Source organism: Orbicella franksi, chromosome 15, assembly GCF_964199315.1.
Source record: "Orbicella franksi chromosome 15, jaOrbFran1.1, whole genome shotgun sequence".
Taxonomy (NCBI): Eukaryota; Metazoa; Cnidaria; class Anthozoa; order Scleractinia; family Merulinidae; genus Orbicella; species Orbicella franksi.
In genome coordinates, this window is record NC_138159.1 from 13,569,353 (window position 1) to 13,592,536 (window position 23,184).

Genomic DNA, 23,184 nt, shown 5'->3' on the forward strand with positions numbered 1-23,184 from the left:
GACTGTCATAGTCAAAAGCAAATATTCACTTGTTTAATAAGGGCTTTATATAGTAACAGAATGCTGTTGATGAGAATTTCAGAACTATTCTTCGATTGTCATCAATGAACCAAAGTAGCGAAGTCTATCTGGCGTCATTATCCAAGGACGTTGTAACAGAGAAACAAACAAAAAAATCTGCGCTGCATATGAACAGTTTTTTTTTTTTACGTTTTTTGGTTTCTTGTTTGTGTTTTAGGGGAAAACAGACTATCACCCTGACAGTCGTAGATGGCGGACCTCTGCCTTTCGCTTTTGATATCTTGACAACAGCATTCGATTACGGCAACAGAGTATTCGCCAAATACCCAAAAGACATCCCAGACTATTTCAAGCAGTCGTTTCCTGAGGGGTTTTCTTGGGAACGAAGCATGACTTACGAAGACGGGGCCATTTGCATCGCCACAAATGACATAAAGTAAGTAAGATGTAGAGCTGATGGCTCTCGCTAAGAAGATTTATAGGAAATTTATAGGAACCAGCACAAAAAATTATTACGTGATACTTCCGTCGGAGAATTGCCATGCAAATTGTTATCCCAAGTCAGAGTATTCTGAAATTCTATCTACAAATCTTCGGAGCGATTGCGGTTTATTTAGTTCAGCTTTACAGTCCCTGTGGAATGAGTATGCTTCATCAATTAATTATTACAGGCTCGTGGAAACAGTCTTCCAGAGTTTAGAATCTGAAGAAGTTTGCACGATAAATGTGCAATAGATCTAAACAACTTATATGATAAAATCGCCAATAAAAGGTCATTTCATTGACATACTACGGAAATTCTTCACTACTCTTCACTATCTACTCCTCTTCTCTTCAGTTCAAAGCTGGCGCCAATATCCTTGTTTGACGTCAATAGCGCCAGTCTCCGTGTGCTTAGTAATCCCGACTTAATAAATTCATAAAAAAAAACCCGCGGTTTTAACCAACAACACAACTGGTTGTGGCAATTTGTTCTATGCAATATAAGATTTAATCCCGCTAAAAATATATTTTGGAGTTATATAAACTTTAAGGCATTTTTCCAAAATAGTTCTCTCTGTGTATCATAAAAGGGAAGAAGAAAAAATTCGCCACTGGTTTTATCTGGTGTCATCTATTAAATTACATTGCTAAATATGTCTGTAAATGACGAAGTCTTCTTTTTATCTTTGCATGGTAACACTGACTATCTTTTATTTCTTTTTTATCAGAATGAAGAAAGACGTCGACAACTGTGACTGTTTTTTCTATGAAATTCGATTTGATGGGGTGAACTTTCCTGCCAATAGTCCAGTTATGCAGAAGAAGACCGTGAAATGGGAGCCATGCACTGAGGAAATGTATGTGCGTGATGGAGTGCTGAAGGGTGATGTTAACATGGCTCTGTTGCTTGAAGGAGGTGGCCATTACCGATGTGACTTAAAAACTACTTTCAAGTAAGTTTTTCTTTTTTATTATGCGTTTAAGATGTTGATGACTTACAATAAGGAGACATGAATAATTTCATCAAGACATGAATAAGTTTTAGTGGTCACTGTTACAGTGAAATCAGTGACCTTAGCTGCGACTTCTAGATTAGAGATGCCCCATGTGGGGATTGGTGTTGAACACTCCAAAAATATCTGAACCGCAAACACAAGATCACAAGTTAGTTATCCAGTGAACAACCTTACCCAGGAGGGAATATTTATTTTTTGTCAGGATAGTAAAATTCGGAAGGTGGCAACGATCAGGCTACAGTAGTAGTTTGCACTTTTGAAACAGTATTGTATTTGTTATATGCTGATACACTCAACCCAGTGTCACTAATTCGACTTCCTTTGCTTCTTTGCATGCAGAGCTAAGAAGGTTGTCCAGATGCCAGACTATCACTTTGTCAATCACCGACTTGAGATAACATGGCATGACAAGGATTTCAACAATGTTAAGCTGGATGAGCATGCAGAAGCTCATTCTGGGCTGCCAAGGCAGACCAAGTAAAGGCTTAACGAAAAGCCAAGACGACAAAGAGTACAAGAAAGTAATATATATATATATATATATATTTCAATTGAAAGGCATTTCACTCGGAATTAGTATTTGATACTTTCGATTCAAGAATTTATTTTGGGATTTGCTAAGCACTAGCTTCATTGTTAAATTAAGTTAAAGACGGTTTAACATTTTTTCCGTATTACAACATAGACAAAGACGTCTTAAACCCAGTAGTGGTCAAGTACAAGTAAGAAAACTGTGGTGAGAATAAACTTGTAGTCGAAGCCAGGTTTTGCAGAGTTTCTTCTCATAGAGTAGTGGTTTTGGAAAGATTTTGAATTTTTCCGTCCCCTTCGTCGCACCTTAAATTTTTTTGGTTTAAAACGGTAAAGTACAACAGGAATCACGCACTCATTCCTTTCTTTCTTTCCTTTTTAAACTTGGAAAATATTATTTTCCTAAGTTGTAGTGGTGAAGCGATTTCACTCCATCACTCCTTCTTCACTGGGTCACTTCCTGTTAGGCATTTGAAACCTCGCCGGGGGGTGGGGGTGAGGAACTCGAATATGAAAAGGTCAGGGTTGTTCGTCGGAAAATTTGAATTTTACTCCGAAAGGAGACTAATATGGGAGTTGCTCGAGCCTATTAGACCCCTAAAAGATAGTACTTAAAACGGAATAGGTTCGATTTGCCAATGCAAATTTGTGGTGCTTATCAACAATCTAATGTCATGGCCCTCTGAAATTAAGTTAAAAACTTCATCAGTGGTATAACGGAGACGAGACAAGAAGTTGGATACTGATCCGATCGAAAATCGAAACTGAGCACTTTCTGTTGGGAAATACTACTGGCTCAGTTTTGATAATCACACTGCCGCAAAAGACGTAGTGAAAATTGGTTATTAACAGGCATTAACAACCTGCTTAGAATTTCGGACGATTTTAATATCAATAAAAAGTGTCCGAAAATAAAATCTTTCGAAATTTTAAAGCGTCCGAAATTTTAAGTCTTTGAAATAATTACAGTATAGTATAAAACTTTAAGGTAGCACCAAAGGTCTTAGTTTCCATTATGGGCATGAAGCAAACTCTACTGATTTTAGACACTGCTTGAGATTTATAACGGCTTGATAGAATTTTGGTTATTTTCTGATCGGTTTATCTCTAAAACCTTTGCTCTTCGACTCCGCCAAACAAAAGAAGCGAAGGCTATTAAACCGGCAGATGTGTTTTGTTGGCAGAAAATGCTAATATCGGCTTTCTGTTGTCGAATGTTTCCATTTTCGGAAATATTTGCTCACCGAGAAAACTTCGCAGACACATACTGCAATCGATTAACTGAAGATTTGGTTGTCTTGTGTATATTTAAAAAAGTTGACTACGGAGCGTTTTAGGCTAAAGAATTAATTAGACATGCATACAAGCCAAGTGGCCCATCGGCCAGCGCTTATCTCCGGTTTCCGCAGCAGGAATCGACTAGGAGTAATTTTACTCCCCCCTGGATGGGATGCTAGTCCATCACAGGATTACCCCCAGCATTAATTCGCCGCTCCCATCGGGGTGTAGAGAGGAACTGCGAGAGTAAAGTGTCTTGTCCAAGAACACAGCACGATGTCCCCGGCCAGGGCTCCTCGATCCGGCGTCGAGCCCACTAATCATGAGCGATGTTAATTGAGTGTACTTTTAATATTAGAGGAAAATTGTTGGGTATTTGGGGAACATTGCGAGTATCATTCCAGTCTGGATAGACCAGAGAGATATCTCAAATTGGCCTGTGAAGTTCACAAAATATATAATGAGTGGAATTCCAAGTTTTGGATCCTCCAAGGGAAATAAAAAAAATGGTTTGAAATATCGGTTAGCTTGAGAAAGACAAAAAAAGTAGAGAAGGGTAAACATTGCACAGGTCGTAATAAAAATTCATGACCCAAAAAATGTCGCAACGAACGACAAATCGTAAAATTTGAAGTTGTGCTCAACAATGTGTATCTTGCTGCAGTTCAAGGAAAATATAATATTCCTTGTTGGGGACATTCAAACGACAATTTTCTATCAATCAATATAAACTTGCATTCTCTTGCATCACTGGCTGTCTGAAAAAACAACACACACTCATATCCACGTTTTATTTTTTTATTTTTTTTATTTTTTTATTTTTTGTTTTTACCCAAAGACAATTCTCGAAGCAATAGATGTCCAACAGTAGCGATTAAATGTAGACATGATGATAAATGTGAATGCAGCCATAACACTACTGGAGAAAAGGCCTAAAAAAAATTGTCAAAAAAAAAAAAATTCAGGTCTTTTTTTCAGTGGTGTTATGGCTGCATACGCACCGGTAACGCAAAAGTCATGGAGTTGAATCCCGTTCAGAGCTGAAAATTTTTTCAGGTCTTTTTTCCAGTAGTGTAATGGTTACATTCGCATCTATCATCATGTCCACACAATTCTCAAAGATAACAGTTTTCTGAGCTTTTGCTAACCAGCAGTGCCACAAAAGACACGAAGACAGACGATCCTTAGAAACATTTCTAATATTGTGGTTAACAGAAGCGAGCAGGAAGCCACAACTTTTATCACGTTCCGATGGTCCCAACAAATAAAAATGAGAGGATAAAAGACGGTGCTGCCATGATATACACTTTCATACAACTCGGTCTTGCAATAACCTGAGTAAGACTTTGGTAGGGAATGAGAAAGGAAAAATTCCAGGAAATCTAATTTTGTTTTCAAAGATCGAAATGCTTCGAATATAAGAATTAATTTGATCAGGTCCAAAAAAGATTTGTAGGTTAAGTAAACATTAAAGAAAAGAAGGCTGGGGTGAGTGACTTGCTGACTGACCGTGTGACATGTTTCCATTTTAAATCTTCCACCATTCACCATGCACGTTACAGTTTTAAACACAAACAGGAAGTGAAAAGCATGGGAACGAAAACAGATGAATTATTACTTACACTTACTGCAATCCTTACAAGCCACTAATCTATGATAAGATAAATCCACAGAACTTTGCTCCGACAACAGTTTAATTTTATTCTCATGTTAAAGGATGCCGCCCGTGTAGAGCGCCTTTTGCGGGAACTAGCCCAGTGAGCGAGGTACTCCTTGTCGTATAACAGCCAAAACACGTCCAATTGCAAGATGTATACTATCTAATATCTTACTTTCGATTCCTGACCCTTTTCCTTCTTCTCTGGATTACTCTTCTCAAAAAGTTCTTCTCTGTTATTCACTGACCCTATGCCTCTTTTTGAAAATCCGCCTCTCAAAATTGCTGATTATATGTATTTTCCGACGCTTAACCGAATTAAATGCATATACACTGCTAATCTTTCCTTAACAGCTATAAGCTCAAAATATTGCTAGCACATATTCATCACGCTATTTTAGTCATTAAAATTATTTTTCACTTATGTTCAACTTCTACCTAAAATCATTCAATACAGCTTTCTTTGGTAAGTAATAACACTAAATGTTACTAAGAACTATTTAACGCAGAGATCAAATAAACAGATCACGAGTCAATTTTCAACTGTACTATGATACTGTAAACAAGAGGCACACACAAATTGAGATAAATATCCTGAACTAAAAATGGATTGATATATCACATCACTACTTTATTCCCTGGAGTTCTTCAAGTAATGCATTTACTGGAAGTTGGAAAATCAACTAAAGAATATTCGTAATAACGGGTTTCAGAACCGAGTCATGATGGCCCAAAATGGACGGGGCAAAATTCGTCAAATCCATTATCGGTAATTACAGATCACGTAGAGAATCACACAACTTCATAAGCACTTTTTAAATCTTGAACCATTCTTGTTGTATTTTACTGTTTAAAACAAAGAAAAAGGTGAGAAGGAGCTTAAGGGGAAGCAAAGCAATTCAAAATCTTTCGATGCCAGTACTTTATGATAAAGATTTTGGGGTTACATGCACTTTCAGGTATTTTTCGAAAATGGTTATCTCTGTGTATCATAAAAGGGAAAAATCGCCGCTGGTTTGATCTGGTATCATCTGTTAAATTATATAACCAACTATGCGTGTAAATGACAAAGTGTTCCTTTTATCTTTGCATGGTAACACAGACTATGTTTTGTTTCTTTTTTATTAGAATGAAGAAAGACGTCGACAACCGTGAGTGTGTTTTCTATGAAATCCGATTTGATGGGGTGAACTTTCCTGTCAATAGTCCAGTTATGCAGAAGAAGATTTTGAATTGCTTTGCTTCCCCTTAAGCTCCTTCTCACCTTTTTCTTTGTTTTAAACAGTAAAATACAACAAGAATGGTTCAAGATTTAAAAAGTGCTTATGAAGTTGTGTGATTCTCTACGTGATCTGTAATTACCGATAATGGATTTGACGAATTTTGCCCCGTCCATTTTGGGCCATCATGACTCGGTTCTGAAACCCGTTATTACGAATATTCTTTAGTTGATTTTCCAACTTCCAGTAAATGCATTACTTGAAGAACTCCAGGGAATAAAGTAGTGATGTGATATATCAATCCATTTTTAGTTCAGGATATTTATCTCAATTTGTGTGTGCCTCTTGTTTACAGTATCATAGTACAGTTGAAAATTGACTCGTGATCTGTTTATTTGATCTCTGCGTTAAATAGTTCTTAGTAACATTTAGTGTTATTACTTACCAAAGAAAGCTGTATTGAATGATTTTAGGTAGAAGTTGAACATAAGTGAAAAATAATTTTAATGACTAAAATAGCGTGATGAATATGTGCTAGCAATATTTTGAGCTTATAGCTGTTAAGGAAAGATTAGCAGTGTATATGCATTTAATTCGGTTAAGCGTTGGGAAATACATATAATCAGCAATTTTGAGAGGAGGATTTTCAAAAGGAGGCATAGGGTCAGTAAATAAGAGAGAAGAACGTTTTGAGAAGAGTAATCCAGAGAAGAAGGAAAAGGGTCAGGAATCGAAAGTAAGATATTAGATAGTATACATCTTGCAATTGGGCTTGTTTTGGCTGTTATACGACAAGGAGTACCTCGCTCACTGGGCTAGTTCCCGCAAAAGGCGCTCTACACGGGCGGCATCCTTTAACACGAGAATAAAATTAAACTGTTGTCGGAGCAGAGTTCTGTGGATTTATCTTATCATAGAGTAGTGGCTTGTGAGGATTGCAGTAAGTATAATTAATAATTCATCTGTTTTCGTTCCCATGCTTTTCACTTCTTGTCTGTGTTTAAAACTGTAACGTGCATGGTGAATGGTGGAAGATTTAAAATGGAAATATGTCACTCGGTCAGTCAGCAAGTCACTCACCCCAGCCTTCTTTTCTTTAATGTTTACTTAACCTACAAATCTTTTTTGGACTTGATCAAATTAATTCTTATATTCGAAGCATTTCGATCTGTGAAAACAAAATTAGATTTCCTGGAATTTTTCCTTTCTCATTCCCTACCAAAGTCTTACTCAGGTTATTGCAAGACCGAGTTGTATGAAAGTGTGTATTAAGCCAGTACCGTCTTTTATCGATCCTCTCATTTTTATTCGTCGGGACCATCGGAACGTGATAAAGGTTGTGACTTCCTGCTCGCTTCTGTTAACCACAATATTAGAAATGTTTCTAAGGATAGTCTATCTTCGTGTCTTTTGTGGCAGTGCTGGTTAGCAAAAGCTCAGAAAACTATTATCTTTGAGAATTGTGTAAACATGATGATAGATGCGAATGCAACCATTACACTACTGGAAAAAAGACCTGAAAAAAATTTCAGCTTTGAACGGGATTCAATTCCATAACTTTTGCGTTACCGGTGCGTATGCAGCCATAACACCACTGGAAAAAAGACCTAATTTTTTTTTTGACAATTTTTTTAGGCCTTTTCTCCAGTAGTGTTATGGCTGCATTCACATTTATCATCATGTCTACATTTAATCGCTACTGTTGGACATCTATTGCTTCGAGAATTGTCTTTGGGTAAAAACAAAAAAAATAAAATAAAATAAATAAAAAATAAAACGTGGATATGAGTGTGTGTTGTTTTTTCAGACAGCCAGTGATGCAAGGAATGCAAGTTTATATTGATTGATAGAAAATTGTCGTTTGAATGTCCCCAACAAGGAATATTATATTTTCCTTGAACTGCAGCAAGATGCACATTGCTGAGCACAACTTCAAATTTTACGATTTGTCGTTCGTTGCGACATTTTTTGGGTCATGAATTTTTATTACGACCTGTGCAATGTTTACCCTTCTCTACTTTTTTTTTCTTTCTCAAGCTAACCGATTTTTCAAACCATTTTTTTTATTTCCCTTGGAGGATCCAAAACTTGGGATTCCACTCATTATATATGTTGTGAACTTCACGGTCCAATTTGAGATTTCTTTCTGGTCTATCCAGACTGGAATGATACTCGCAATGTTCCCTAAATACCCAACAATTTTTCTCTGATATTAAAAGTACACTCAATTAACATCGCTCATGATTAGTGGGCTCGACGCCGGATCGAGGAGCCCTGGCCGGGGACATCGTGCTGTGTTCTTGGACAAGACACTTTACTCTCGCAGTTCCTCTCTACACCCTGGTGGGAGCGGCGAATTAATGCTGGGGATAATCCTGTGATGGACTAGCTCCTAGTCGATTCATGCTTCGCAAACCGGAGATAAGGGCTGACCGATTGGCCACTTGGCTTGCATGCATGTCTAATTAATTCTTTAGCCTAAAACGCTCCGTAGTCAACCTTTTTAAATATACACAAGAGAATCAAATCTTCAGTTAATCAGTTGCAGTATGTGTCTGCGAAGTTTCTCGTTGAGCAAATATTTCCGAAAATGGAAACATTCGACACCAAAAAGCCGATATTAGCATTTTCTGCCAACAAAACACATCTGCCGGTTTAATAGCCTTCGCTTCTTTTGTTTAGCGGAGTCGACGAGCAAAGGTTTTAGAGATAAACCGATCAGAAAATAACCAAAATTCTATCAAGCCGTTATAAATCTCAAGCAGTGTCTAAAATAGAGTTTGCTTCCTGCCCATGATGAAAACTAAGATCTTTCGTGCTACTTTAAAGTTTTATACTATACTGTAATTATTTTAAAGACTTAAAATTTCGGACGCTTTAAAATTTCGAAAGGTTTTATTTTCGGATACTTTTTATTGATATTAAAATCGTCCGAAATTCTAAGCAGGTTGTTAATGCCTGTTAATAACCAATTTTCACTACGTCTTTTGCGGCAGTGTGATTATCAAAAACTGAGCAAGTAGTATTTCCCAACAGAAAGTACTCAGTTTCGATTTTCGACCGGATCAGTATCCAACTTCTTGTCTCGTCTCCGTTATACCACTAAAGAAGTTTTTAACTTAATTTCAGAGGGCCATGACATTAGATTGTTGATAAGGACCACAAATTTGCATTGGCAAATCGAACCTATTCCGTTTTAAGTGCTATCTTTTAGGGGTCTAATAGGCTCGAGCAACTCCCATATTAGTCTCCTTTCGGAGTAAAATTCAAATTTTCCGACGAACAACCCTGACCTTTTCGTATTTGAGTTCCTCCTCCCCCCCCCCCCCCCCTCCCGAGGTTTAAAATGTCTAACAGGAAGTGACCCAGTGAAGAAGGAGTGATGGAGTGAAATCGCTTCACCACTACAACTCGGGAAAATCATATTTTCCAAGTTTAAAAAGGAAAGAAAGAAAGGAAAGAGTGTGTGATTCCTGTTGTACTTTACCGTTTTAAACCAAAAAAATTTAAGGTGCGATGAAGGGGACGGAAAAATTCAAAATCTTTCCAAAACCACTACTCTATGAGAAGAAACTCTGCAAAACCTGGCTTCGACTACAAGTTTATTCTCACCACAGTTTTCTTACTTGTACTTGACCACTACTGGGTTTAAGACGTCTTTGTCTATGTTGTAATACGGAAAAAGTGTTAAACCGTCTTTAACTTAATTTAACAATGAAGCTAGTGCTTAGCAAATCCCAAAATAAATTCTTGAATTGAACGTATCAAATACTAATTCCGAGTGAAATGCCTTTGAATTGAAATTATATATATATACTTTCTTGTACTCTTTGTCGTCTTGGCTTTTCGTTAAGCCTTTACTTGGTCTGCCTTGGCAGCCCAGAATGAGCTTCTGCATGCTCATCCAGCTTAACCTTGTCGTAATCCTTGTCATGCCATGTTATCTCAAGTCGGTGATTGACAAAGTGATAGTCTGGCATCTGGACAACCTTCTTAGCTCTGCATGCAAAGAAGCAAAGGAACTCGAATTAGTGACACTGGGTTGAGTGTATCAGCATATAACAAATACAATACTGTTTTAAAAGTGCAAACTACTACTGTAGCCTGATCGTTGCCACCTTCCGAACTTTACTATCCTGACAAAAGATACATATTCCCTTCTAGGTAAGGTTGTTCACTGGATAACTAACTTGTGATCTTGTGTTTGCGGTTCAGAATATTTTTGGAGTGTTCAACACCAACCCCACATGGGGCATCTCTAATCTAGAAGTCGCAGCTAAGGTCACTGATTTCACTGTAACAGTGACCACTAAAACTTATTCATGTCTTGATGAACTTATTCATGTCTCCTTATTGCAAGTCATCAACATCTCAAACGCATAATAAAAAAGAAAAACTTACTTGAAAGTAGTTTTTAAGTCACATCGGTAATGGCCACCTCCTTCAAGCAACAGAGCCATGTTAACATCACCCTTCAGCACTCCATCACGCACATACATTTCCTCAGTGCATGGCTCCCATTTCACGGTCTTCTTCTGCATAACTGGACTATTGGCAGGAAAGTTCACCCCATCAAATCGAATTTCATAGAAAAAACAGTCACAGTTGTCGACGTCTTTCTTCATTCTGATAAAAAAGAAATAAAAGATAGTCAGTGTTACCATGCAAAGATAAAAGGAAGACTTCGTCATTTACGGACATAGTTAGCAATGTAATTTAATAGATGATATCAGATAAAACCAGTGGCGAATTTTTTCTTCTTCCCTTTTATGATACACAGAGAGAACTATTTTGGAAAAATGCCTTAAAGTTTATATAACCCCAAAATATATTTTTAGCGGGATTAAATTTTATATTGCATAGAACAAATTGCCACAACCAGTTGTGTTGTTGGTTAAAACCGCGTTTTTTGTTATGAATTTATTAAGTCGGGATTACTAAGCACACGACCGAAGGCAACGGCGACTGGCGCTAGTGACGTCAAACAAGGATATTGGCGCCAGTTTTGAACTGAAGAGAAGAGGACTAGATAGTGAAGAGTAGTGAAGAATTTCCGTAGTATGTCGATGAAATGACTTTTTATTTGCGATTTTATCATATAAGTTGTTTAGATCTATTGCACATTTATCGTGCAAACTTCTTCAGATTCTAAACTCTGGAAGACTGTTTCCACGATCTTGCAATAATTAATTGATGAAGCATACTCATTCTACAGGGAATGTGAAGCTGAACTAAACCGCAATCGCTCCGAAGATTTGTAGATAGAATTTCAGAATACTCTAACTTGGGATAACAATTTGCATGGCAATTCTCCGACGGAAGTATCACGTAATAATTTTTTGTGCTGGTTCCTATAAATTTCCTTTAAATCTTCTTAGCGAGAGCCATCAGCTCTACATCTTACTTACTTTATGTCATTTGTGGCGATGCAAATGGCCCCGTCTTCGTAAGTCATGCTTCGTTCCCAAGAAAACCCCTCAGGAAACGACTGCTTGAAATAGTCTGGGATGTCTTTTGGGTATTTGGCGAATACTCTGTTGCCGTAATCGAATGCTGTTGTCAAGATATCAAAAGCGAAAGGCAAAGGTCTGCCGTCTACGACTGTCAGGGTGATAGTCTGTTTTCCCCTAAAACACAAGCAAGAAACCAAAAACGTAAAAAAAAAGGAACTGTTCACATGCAGCGCAGATTTTTTTGTTTGTTTCTCTGTTACAAAAGTCCTTGGATAATGACGCCAGATAGACTTCTCTACTTTGGTTCATTGATGACAATCGAAGAATAGTTCTAAAATTCTCATCAACAGCGTTCTGTTACTATATAAAGCCCTTATTAAACAAGTGAATATTTACTTTTGACTATGACGGTCTGACCTCAAAGTTTCAGAACCGTACGATTATTACTTTCCTGGTAATTATTTGGTGGCTTTCTTTTACACCACCAAACTATAGAAACTTGAATAGAGGGAAATGGTTAGGTAGGTCGGTAAACATCAAGGAAACAAACAAACTGGCTAAGATTTATGTTGGAAGGTCCTTGACCCTGCCCATCTTTGGTTTAATGCTCATTGATTGTGTACACTACAATCGCAATGCTTCTCTTGGTTAGTTGTGTGAGCACATATAACCGCCTTTTGTATACTGCCAGGTTTTGTGCGGGGTCAACCCCCCAAAATAGTTGACAAAAACATAAAAGAAAGAACTTTGCCAGGTTTCATTATCATTCCCTCTATTATCTATACGCAAACATTACAGGAAGTTCCCTTTGACCGAGTTAATTGGTTGCTCATTCTTTTGAATAGTGCGCACTTTTACGGTGCATACTTTGACACAAATGACGCGACGACCAACTTTACTATGTGGCAAAGAAAGAGAAACAGGAGAAAAGAAAACAACTCAGAACAAGGCGGGAATTACCTGATAAACTAGGTATGGAAAGATTAAATAACTAGACACTTAACAGTCTGATCCCACCAGGGGCTTAGGTGTCTACAGTTTAAACTGGACGCGCAACATTGCTTGGACGTAAGACAACTCTTAAAAAGGGCTACGGTAACCTCAAGGGTCGTAAAATCGAAGGAAAGAGAGATAAACCCTGTATCTGCTGCGATATCCTGATTAAAATACGGCTTTAGACGTATTCTCGATATTACATATGTTCAATGGAAAAAAAACTAAGCAATGCTCGAAGCAAGGGTGCCGTAAAACTGATCACAATGATTAAACATTTGCAAACTTTTACTTACTCGAAGGGCTGGCCACTTCCTTCCCCTGTAATGACGAACTTGTGCCCGTTTACAGCACCGTCCATACGCAGCTTGATTTTCATTTCTGGTTTAATCACACTCTGCGGAAAGAGATTGGAATCAGTCTGACATCAGTCACCAGTTCAGAATAAGCAGTAGAGTAAATTCATCAGTCAAAATGAAACGTGCAACACTTACCATGATGGTAGACGCAAGTAAGATTTTAGCCTAATACAGCTCTTGTTGTTTTCGATCTGCTCTCTTCCAAATCACCAGGGTGAATGAGACCTCAGCACTGAGGATGCTGCTTTAAACCTGAATGTCACACCCAAAATTGAATCAATTATAAGCTAGGAACCCTAATGTAACAAACAACAACCCATTGTAACAAACAGCAACCCTTTGATGTCTATCATACCAAGCCACACGTTTTCGTTGTTCACGTACTATTTCAAAAACTCGTGCTTCGGGTTTGTTCACCGGTTTCCAAAGGCGAGAAAACATTTGGTTTTATTGTTTTCGAGCGTTTGGAAACCTGTTGAAACCCGAAGCACGAGTTTTTGAAATTATTTCTTCAACAAAGAAAATTTGCAGAAATTATCATTACAATAAGTTTTCTGACATTAAATATGTTTTATTTGAGAAGTGGAATGTGAACCTGTCACCTAATTGCTGCTTGCTGGTCTGTGGTGTTATTTCATTTGCATTCAATGCCACGTTGTTACCTAACTGTCTGTGACTTCTGAGCGAGCACGTTGCTTCGCAATGCAGATGGCAGAGTACAGATTTAGACCTCCTAAACTAGCTGAAGAAGAGGAAACTTGTGTGGCCAGCGCTATTCCAAAGTCTACCCAATATAAAAACCGGAGGAGAAAGTTGTTTCCCATGTGAGTGCCACTTTAGGGCCGAAGTGTATAAGCAAGGTTGAGACCGAACCAAAAGACAAGGTCGCAATCAATGAGGGAGAATTTAATTTAGAAAAGAATAGCTCTTTCTGTTTTGGGGACTTTAACAACTGTACCGTTACATTCAATGTCAGCAGTAAATAAGCTTGCTTTAAAGTGTATTGTAACTCTGTGTGATTAAATAAAGTTGTTCATCTTCATGTGATGGTCTTGCTCTATGAATATGCGGATTGAGAACCATTTTACACACGGGTTTGAAATCGTTTCCAAGCACTTGCGGTTTTCAACTCGTTTTTTTTATTGGGTTTCTAAACTCATCCACCTGACCAGAATGAGGCGTTTTGGTTGGGTAACAACGACATCAATAATTAATGAGTTTGAGATATGAAAATCACCTTGGGGTATCGACTAACAAGTGTAATGATGCAAACATTAGTGGAATTACTTTTGTAGCCACAAGAGTTAAATTTTTCCGTTTTTGGGCGTCTTTTCTTTTTTATTTTTGTCTTTGTTGTTATAGGCTAATTTTTGCGTACTTTTTCGTGCGGTTTTAAATGTAAATTAGTTTTTTCACGTCGTGTTAGGTAATCTTCTATTGTTTATCACGTAACCTCGCCAAGTCTATTCTTTTGCTTCAAAATTCCGTTTTAAAGCGTCGTAGTTTTCTAGCTGTATTCAGTCATTGTCAGTTCCGGAGTGCCGTAGAGATCTTGTAAGTGATCTCGTATTTTCCTTTCTATTTTTTTTTTTTTTTGGCGTTTTTCGTATTGTTGTATAATCGGTTTATGTAAGTTTAAGTTCGTGTTTATCAATTTCTGCAAACCGGGATAAGCTCCGGCCTGATGGGCCACTTGGCTCGTATGCAGACTTTACCTTAAGTGAGTCGTTAGAATTAACGGCGAATGCAAAAAGTACAGGAGAGTTGTCTGCAACTTTAAAGAAGGACTTTTTCATATGGAATTACATAACTCATCTTATCATCAAGTAAAGATACTGTTATCTTGATTTTCATTTCCCGGCGCTAGCATTAGGGTTAACCTTCATATGATTGCTTCGGTTAACAAAGAGTTGACATATTTTCACAACTATATATAAGATCTGCCTGTTTCTTCGACGCAATCACTCACTCAACCAGTCTAATTTGGCTTAGCAGATTTAAATTAAACTAGGCATTACATCCTGGCTTTTTAATCAATCAGTCTAATAAGTGTCTTTTTTACACCGAGAGTTGAAAATGGAGCAGAGATACATCCTTTCTTATAAGTTGTTGTATTTAATAACTTATGTAATACTCTACAATAACTTATATGAGTAATAACGAAGAGGCAAGATTTGCTGTTACTCCGAGTTTCGTGCTTACGCACTCATCAGACAGTATTTAATTATAAGCATTCCTATCAACTAGATATATATACACGGTATTAAACAATAGGCTAATTGCTGGACTAGTTGCATTACAATAAGTGATAGTTATACTGGAAAACAATAGGTGTGAAGACAGAGATTACGGGGACGAGTATAAACTGCGTGGGTGCAGTACAATATAAAGAAAGTGTCAAGCGTTCTTCAAGTAGAATTTGTTCTCGTGCCGGCATTTAGAAATAAGTTCTGATCTTTTGTTTAGTAGATTGTCGTTGCTATGTTTGATAATCATTAGTTTTTCTGTGAGGCAGAGGTCGCATCGTTTGGAAATGTTGTTGTAGGGTCTTGCACGGCTAATAATTGACCATTTGATGTTGAAGTCTTGTTTTTTGTCGTGTAGTTGCCAGATGTATTTAGAAAGCTCGGTGCTGTTGATGTGTTTTCTGTGCTTAAATGTGGATTTGTGCTGCGAGAATCTCTGTTTGAATGTTCCTTCTGTCAGTCCAATGTAGTTCTTGGTTGTGTTGTTAGTTGTAACTTGTGCGTTGTAGATTACACTGGAAGTCAGGCATTTGTTGTCTAGCGGGCATTGGTCTTTTTTGCGGCAGTTGCATTGCTCTCCGGTGATTGCGTTGGCGTTGTTGTCGGCGTTTGTTATTTTCATGTTGTGTTTGTTGATTACTGTTTTCATGTTGTCCATGCAACTGTAGCTGACTTTGACGTTGTTTTTGTTGAAGAGGCTGTGGTATTTATGTTGGTTCGGAAAGTGCTTAGATATGAGCTTCAGGAATGTTCTACCGATGTTTGTCTTTACGTTTTTACTAAATGGAGGGTTAACAGCAAATCTTGCCTCTTCGTTATTACTCATATACTCAGCTCTACACTATATGTGTATTGAGCACTATTTTAATGGGATCTGCTACTTCCTCATATGGTTATATTCGCTCCTGCTTAACAACAGTAGAGCACTTTTCGCCGATCGCCGTTATCCACAATGGAGAAAACAAGATTCAACTATTCAATGAAGAACATTCCTATCCCACCAAGAAACTCCTACCTCAAGAAACTCATCGAAAAGACCGAAAGTGTAATCAAGCGTATGCGTTGGAAAGCCTTCTTCTTCGAACAGAATAAAGATAAGAATAACACAGACCACAACAACGACGACGACAACATTGACAACAACAACTTTGGTTTTAAATCAAGAAAATGCCCTCCTCAGAACGAAGACCTAAACAACTTTGAAACTGACGTGTACGAAATGATCAAGAACATTGAATTCAGGCAAATACGAGATGACTTCCAAGACCATCTACAACAAGACATTAGGAAAATAAACAACTCCACAAAAACATTCATACCTGCTGACAAAACAACCAACTACTACGAAGTAGACAAAGCTTCGCACGACAAGCTTCTCAAGGACAATATCACATCGACGTACAAGAAAGCAAATTCTAATACGATTACTGCTATTAACAAAGAAGCTCAAGTCATTGCTACTAATCTGAACATTGACGACCGCGCGGAACGCATGGCTGAACGACAGGCTTTTATAACACTCAAAGACCATAAAGACAACTTCCAGAACAAACCTACATGTAGACTCATTAACCCTGCAAAAAGTGAGATTGGACGTATCAGTAAAGAAATCCTCGCGAACATTAACACGACTGTGAGACAGAAGACTGGCCTTAACCAATGGAAAAACTCATCATCCGTCATCAACTGGTTCTCCTCTATACAACACAAAGATCAACATACCTTCGCCGTATTTGACATTGAGAACTTCTACCCTTCCATTACTGAGAAACTTCTTACAGACGCAATCAACTTCGCCAAACAATTCACTTCCATTACGGACCGCGACATCGATATTATTATGCATTCAAGAAAATCCCTTCTCTTTGACAGTAACACCGCCTGGATCAAGAAAAACAACAGTTCTTTTGACGTTACTATGGGCAGCTTCGACGGAGCCGAAGTATGCGAGCTCGTAGGCTTATTCATTCTCGACGACCTGTGTAACATATACGGGATAGACAACATCGGGCTTTACAGAGACGACGGACTTGCCATCTTCAAAAACATCTCCGGACCTCAAGCAGACCGTACAAGGAAGGACATAACAAGACGCTTCAAGACATATGGACTTAACATTACCATACAGACTAACATGAAAATTGTTAACTACCTGGACGTCACCTTCGATCTTACAAAAGGCACCTACTGCCCCTACAGAAAGCCTAACGACGAGCCGCAGTACATCAACACAAAGTCTAACCACCCACCTAACATAATAAAGCAACTTCCAGCATCCATCAATCGCCGTATTTCCGCCAACTCATGCAACGAACACGAATTCAACAAGGCCAAACCAATCTACGAAACTGCTTTGAAAGCCAGCGGATACTCTGAAACACTAATTTACAACGAAGACAATCAACCAACACGCCCCCGACGCAACAGACAAAGAAACATTATATGGTACAACCCTCCATTTAGTAAAAACGTAAAGACAAACATCGGTAGAACATTCCTGAAGCTCATATCTAAGCACTTTCCGAACCAACATAAATACCACAGCCTCTTCAACAAAAACAACGTCAAAGTCAGCTACAGTTGCATGGACAACATGAAAACAGTAATCAACAAACACAACATGAAAATAACAAACGCCGACAACAACGCCAACGCAATCACCGGAGAGCAATGCAACTGCCGCAAAAAAGACCAATGCCCGCTAGACAACAAATGCCTGACTTCCAGTGTAATCTACAACGCACAAGTTACAACTAACAACACAACCAAGAACTACATTGGACTGACAGAAGGAACATTCAAACAGAGATTCTCGCAGCACAAATCCACATTTAAGCACAGAAAACACATCAACAGCACCGAGCTTTCTAAATACATCTGGCAACTACACGACAAAAAACAAGACTTCAACATCAAATGGTCAATTATTAGCCGTGCAAGACCCTACAACAACATTTCCAAACGATGCGACCTCTGCCTCACAGAAAAACTAATGATTATCAAACATAGCAACGACAATCTACTAAACAAAAGATCAGAACTTATTTCTAAATGCCGGCACGAGAACAAATTCTACTTGAAGAACGCTTGACACTTTCTTTATATTGTACTGCACCCACGCAGTTTATACTCGTCCCCGTAATCTCTGTCTTCACACCTATTGTTTTCCAGTATAACTATCACTTATTGTAATGCAACTAGTCCAGCAATTAGCCTATTGTTTAATACCGTGTATATATATCTAGTTGATAGGAATGCTTATAATTAAATACTGTCTGATGAGTGCGTAAGCACGAAACTCGGAGTAACAGCAAATCTTGCCTCTTCGTTATTACTCATATACTCAGCTCTACACTATATGTGTATTGAGCACTATTTTAATGGGATCTGCTACTTCCTCATATGGTTCTACAATAACTTATATAACTTATATCCTTCTTTTCGTTAGCGTTAATCTTCATAATAAGAAAGAGTCACACTAGAAAGTTTATCGAGTAACCTTGAGTACAACCAGTGAACACACCAAGTTTTTCTAACATTTCTGTAACGTCCTTGCCTCGACTCCCCTGAAAAGTCAGCGCGTCTCCAAGTGCTTTTAAAATGGTCAGCTCTTGGGATGGCAACTAACTATTTTTCGCAAGTGTAATCGTGTTAGCGGTTTATTACATAATAGGGTGGTTTTCAATTGAGTGTCGAACGTAATCAGACAATTACTTTGGTTTTAGTTTTACCACGGTTTGAGATGAGCTGAGTAGTCTAATTGGTAAGTAATTTGTTTTGGTTTTGGTTTTACGACACTCAATTGAAAACCGCTCTATCGTGTAAGAGAAGAAAGTCAATCGGCCAGCTCAACACCAGGTAGCCTTACCATCTCTTATTATGTAACCTTTTATTGTATCTTTTATCAATTGTGACTTTTGAATTAAATTTTTATCAAATAATAAAGTTAGTATAATTAGAGAGAGTCACAACATGGCCTCCAAAACGCGGTTATTTTCACGACTAAACTGCTTTTCACATGGCTGGTGAAAATTAGTAAGTTTATCGGATAGCCCAGAGGAAAAAGGATAATTTCATTCTCCCTTGCAAGATCTTACAGTGCGAACACTGAACACTAAAAGTATTTCTGCAATGTTGAATGTCCTTAGCCCTCAATTAAAAGTAGCTATAGCTATTCGAAATACCGCCTGCAGGGGTACATGTAGGTCTATGGTGAAACTATTTATCAACAAAATTACTCTAAGCTCGATAGCTTTCGGTCACATCAGTTTATAAGAGGTACGGAGTTACAACGCACGACTGAGAAACATCCCACAAGGATAAGCTGTAAGGATTATCTCGCCTGACAAAAACCCCACGGCCTTAACACATGGCTTCGTGTTGGGCCGACATTTGGCAATGTGAGCGTCCCTCTCGTCGGTTTGCACGTGTTGGCATTGCACCTCGCCTTCACCTGCTCTCCACAAAAAAAAAAAAAAAAAAAAAAACCGGCGTCGTGTTGAAAGAGTTTTTTTAAAATAAATAATATTACGAAGTACGAACGAAGCCTTATCAGTCGTAATGTAAGATCTGTCTGTTTCAGCGACATAATCAGTCAATCAGTCAATCATAATCTCAAACTGGCTCAGTAGTTTTAAATCAAACTAGTTGTCACATCCTAGGTTTGTTATCAGTCGTGCTCATTTTTTTCAAGCTAAGATTGGAAAGCAAGGTCGGTGTTTTTTTTAAATTTTTTGACATTGGAGCAAAGTCCAGGATCATTCAATAACTTCTGTAATAATCTTCAATAACGGCTTATGTGCCTAGAAACCTCACGAGAAACAAGGAGACACACACTTGAAGCGAAGTAGGTGTAGTTTTATTCATACTCCTTCGTAGTTTTAGGCTCCAATATGTTACGGTTTTTCGCATACAAATCCTTATAAATTATTTGGACTCTTACGTAACCTGAGTACTATCTGTACTAATGTTTTTACAACGGGCGCTCCTTTACAAGCTTGGGCCACCTTTTCAATTTGCGTTAAGTTTAGCCCAGGCTACACTTGTCTGAATTCAGTTCGCGCGGTGACTCTGACAAGGAGCGACCGATTAGCGCTCTGTATTTGCTGTCTAAAGGAAGTCTGCCCGAAGACATCATTAAGTCCAAAGAAGGCCCAAGCCTCAGGATTTGCTAGTAAGCGTCGTCCATTATCGTACGTGAGGCGGGCCTGAGGAGATGTGTAAACTGTACGGGTCCCATTTAGTCCCCTAACGGTAGGCCGTTTGCCCTGTGGCGATAATGTTGTGCGTGCTTTAGACAGCAAAACTCTTTAGCCACATCGATTTAGGGCTTAGACGTGCAATGGACTAGACATCTCTAACTGCTGTTGGCGTCATTTGCTCTGAACTTTGATGTAGCTAAAGACTTAGAAAAAAATCTGTTGAAATCTGGATGTGCCATTCCGCGCTCGACAAAATTGAAGTACATCCGGGACATTGTTATTTGCGAGCAAAACATGACCACGAGCAGAGAGAAGAACATCAGTTCAAGCGCTGATCGTGAATAGAATTTCCTTGTTTTATCAATTTTAGGCGTTCTCGGCTTAGCTAAGTATCAGAACTGTCTGTGATTCGCTAGCGCGGAGAAATTTATTTGCGTGGTTTCCGGGCGATAATTGACGTAACGACAACATGTTGAGTGTTCGCTTACTGCTAACTATGGCCTAGTTTGTTTGAATTTCAATCGATTCTCGATGTAGGAAGCTCTTGTTCAGTCCATTTAGGACGATGCAGGCCTTTAGAAAGCAATAGATTGGCTCTCCGCCGCGCTTTTGATATCTTTACGTTCGTGTTGATTTAGACTCCAATTTCATGTTAAAAGCACTCTTAATTAAATTGTACAATTCATGATTCAACGAAAAGACAGTGAATTTAGTCTTCCTGGCCTCAAAAGGCATACAGGAGAGTTATTTGCTGCTATTTGAGCTACGATAAGCCTCGTGGAAAGCTAGCTCAAGGACAGAATTGTGGCAAGATTATCAGTGACAAGTCAAATTCTATGGCTATGTTTTTGCGAATCCGGTCAGATATATAAAGGACACATCAAAACTTTATTTCCTGGAGTTCTTCAATTAATGCATTTACTGGAGCTGGAAAATCAATTAAATCATATTCGTAAGCATAGGTTTCAGAACCGAGCCATGATGTCCGTTTAAAACAAAGAAAAAGGTGAAAAAAGGGGAAGGAAAACAATTCAAAATCTTTCACAAGCCAGTACTTTATGATAAGAACACTCTACAAAACCTGGTTTCGACAACAAGCTTATTTTCACCATTGTTTTCTTACTTGTATTTTACTACAACTGTTATGCCACAAAAGATGGAAGCTATCTTTAACTAAATTTGACTTTAAAGCTAGTGCTTATCGAATCCCAAACGAAATCCTTGAATTGAAAGTATCAAACACTTATTCCGCGTAAAAAAACAAACAAACAAAGAACTTTTCATCTGTTTGTTGTCGTCTTGGCTTTTCGTTAAGCCTTTACCTAGCCTGCCTTGGCAGCTCAGAATGAGCTTCGGTATGCTCATATAGCTTAACCTTGTTCTAATCTTCGTCGTGGCTTAAAATCTCAATGCGATGCTCCACAAAGTGATAGTCTGGCAACTCGACAACCTTCTTAGCTCTGCAAAGGAGCAAATGAACTCGAATTAGTGACATTAGGCTCGGTGCATCGATCAGCATATAACAAATACAATACCGTTTTATTTCAAAAGTGAAAACTCTTCGCACTTATTGTTGTCAGTTTCCGAAGTTGACTATCCTGACAAAAGTCAAGTTAATTTCCTTGAAGGTAAGATTATTTCCTGGGTAAATAATTGGATCTTGCCTTTGAGATTTAGATAGCTTTGAAGTCGTGGTCAACACCAATCCCAACATGAGTTGTTCATTATCCAGCAGTCAGAGCTACGGTCACTGATTCCTCTCTAACAGTGATCACTAAAACTTATTCATGTGTTGATGAAATTTCGTCGTTTATTCCCTATTACGAGTCAACAATATCTTAAACCCATAGTGTAAATAAAAAAAAAATCTTACTTGTAAGTAGTTTTGAAGTCACATCGGTAATGGCCACCTCCTTCAAGTAACAGAGCCGTGTTAACATCACCCTTCAGCACTCCATCACGCACATACATTTTCTCAGTGGATGGCTCCCATTTCACGGTCTTCTTCTGCATAACTGGACCATTGGCGGGAAAGTTCACCCCATCAAAACGAATTTCATAGAAAAAAACAGTCACGTTTGTCGACGTCTTACTTCATTCTGATAAAATTAAAAGAAATGAGGCATAGTCAGTGTTCCCATACAAAGATAAAAGGAACACTTTGACCTTTACAAGCATATAGCTGGCAATAAAATTAATGCATGATATCAAATGAAACCAGGGGCGATTTCTTTTACATTCTTCCTTTTTGTTATACGCAGAGAGAACTATTTTGGAAAAATACGTTAAACTTGTGGTTCACACTTAACATTGCAGTCCATATAAAAGGAGAAAGGAATAAGGAAGTTAAAAGTGTACCGAAAGGGAAAAAAATGACAACAAAATACCAAGAAATTAAACTAAAGTGACTTGACTGGAACGAAAAAGTTTCTTTAAATATTTTTATCGGGAGGCATCAGCTTACTTACTTTATGTCATTTGTGGCGGTGCAAAAGCCTCCGTCTTCGTAAGTCATGCATCCTTCCCAGGAATACCCCTCAGGAATACCCCTTAGGAAACGACTGCTTGAAATAGTCTGGTATGTCTTTTGGGTATTTGGCGAATACCCTGTTGCCGTAATCGAATACTACTGTCAAGATATTGAAAGCAAAAGGCGGAGGTCCGCCGTCTATGACCGCCAGGTCCATAGTCTGCTTTCCCCTAAAAAACAAACAAGAAACCAAAGA

The 23,184-nt window shown here is 38.3% G+C and overlaps 4 protein-coding genes across 5 annotated transcripts in view; 1 reads left to right on the forward strand and 3 right to left on the reverse strand.

Annotated features, from left to right (window-relative positions):
- Positions 1-2,279, forward strand: part of LOC145469996 (GFP-like fluorescent chromoprotein cFP484) — a 3,454-nt gene extending 1,175 nt beyond the window's left edge. The window contains exons 3-5 of the mRNA XM_081453824.1: positions 239-457; positions 1,233-1,457; positions 1,860-2,279. Coding sequence (XP_081309950.1) covers positions 239-457; positions 1,233-1,457; positions 1,860-2,001 — 586 coding nt within the window. The 3' untranslated portion in view covers positions 2,002-2,279. The remainder of the gene's footprint in view (positions 1-238; positions 458-1,232; positions 1,458-1,859) is intronic.
- LOC145469998 (GFP-like fluorescent chromoprotein cFP484) overlaps positions 1-15,075 on the reverse strand; it is a 90,598-nt gene extending 75,523 nt beyond the window's left edge. The window contains exon 1 of the mRNA XM_081453826.1: positions 13,348-15,075. The gene's annotated coding sequence lies outside the window, so the exon portion shown is untranslated. The remainder of the gene's footprint in view (positions 1-13,347) is intronic.
- On the reverse strand, positions 9,796-13,365 carry LOC145469997 (GFP-like fluorescent chromoprotein cFP484). Its single transcript, XM_081453825.1, has 5 exons — positions 13,147-13,365; positions 12,949-13,049; positions 11,615-11,833; positions 10,608-10,832; positions 9,796-10,205 (listed from the first exon to the last, which is right to left on the reverse strand). The coding sequence occupies exons 1-5, from the start codon at positions 13,147-13,149 to the stop codon at positions 10,064-10,066; spliced, it is 690 nt and encodes a 229-aa protein (XP_081309951.1). The 5' UTR covers positions 13,150-13,365; the 3' UTR covers positions 9,796-10,063.
- A 6,403-nt stretch (positions 15,076-21,478) lies between the features above and the next one.
- Positions 21,479-22,879, reverse strand: LOC145470028 (GFP-like fluorescent chromoprotein cFP484). Of its 2 annotated transcripts, none has more exons than XR_014042412.1 (2): positions 22,332-22,879; positions 21,479-22,295 (listed from the first exon to the last, which is right to left on the reverse strand). XR_014042412.1 is itself a non-coding variant. In XM_081453864.1 (2 exons), the coding sequence occupies exons 1-2, from the start codon at positions 22,469-22,471 to the stop codon at positions 21,840-21,842; spliced, it is 219 nt and encodes a 72-aa protein (XP_081309990.1). In that variant the 5' UTR covers positions 22,472-22,879; the 3' UTR covers positions 21,479-21,839. The 2 variants fall into 2 exon arrangements, 1 of the variants encoding a protein (XP_081309990.1); XM_081453864.1 differs by having other exon boundaries at positions 21,479-21,918.
- Positions 22,880-23,184: the final 305 nt, after the last annotated feature.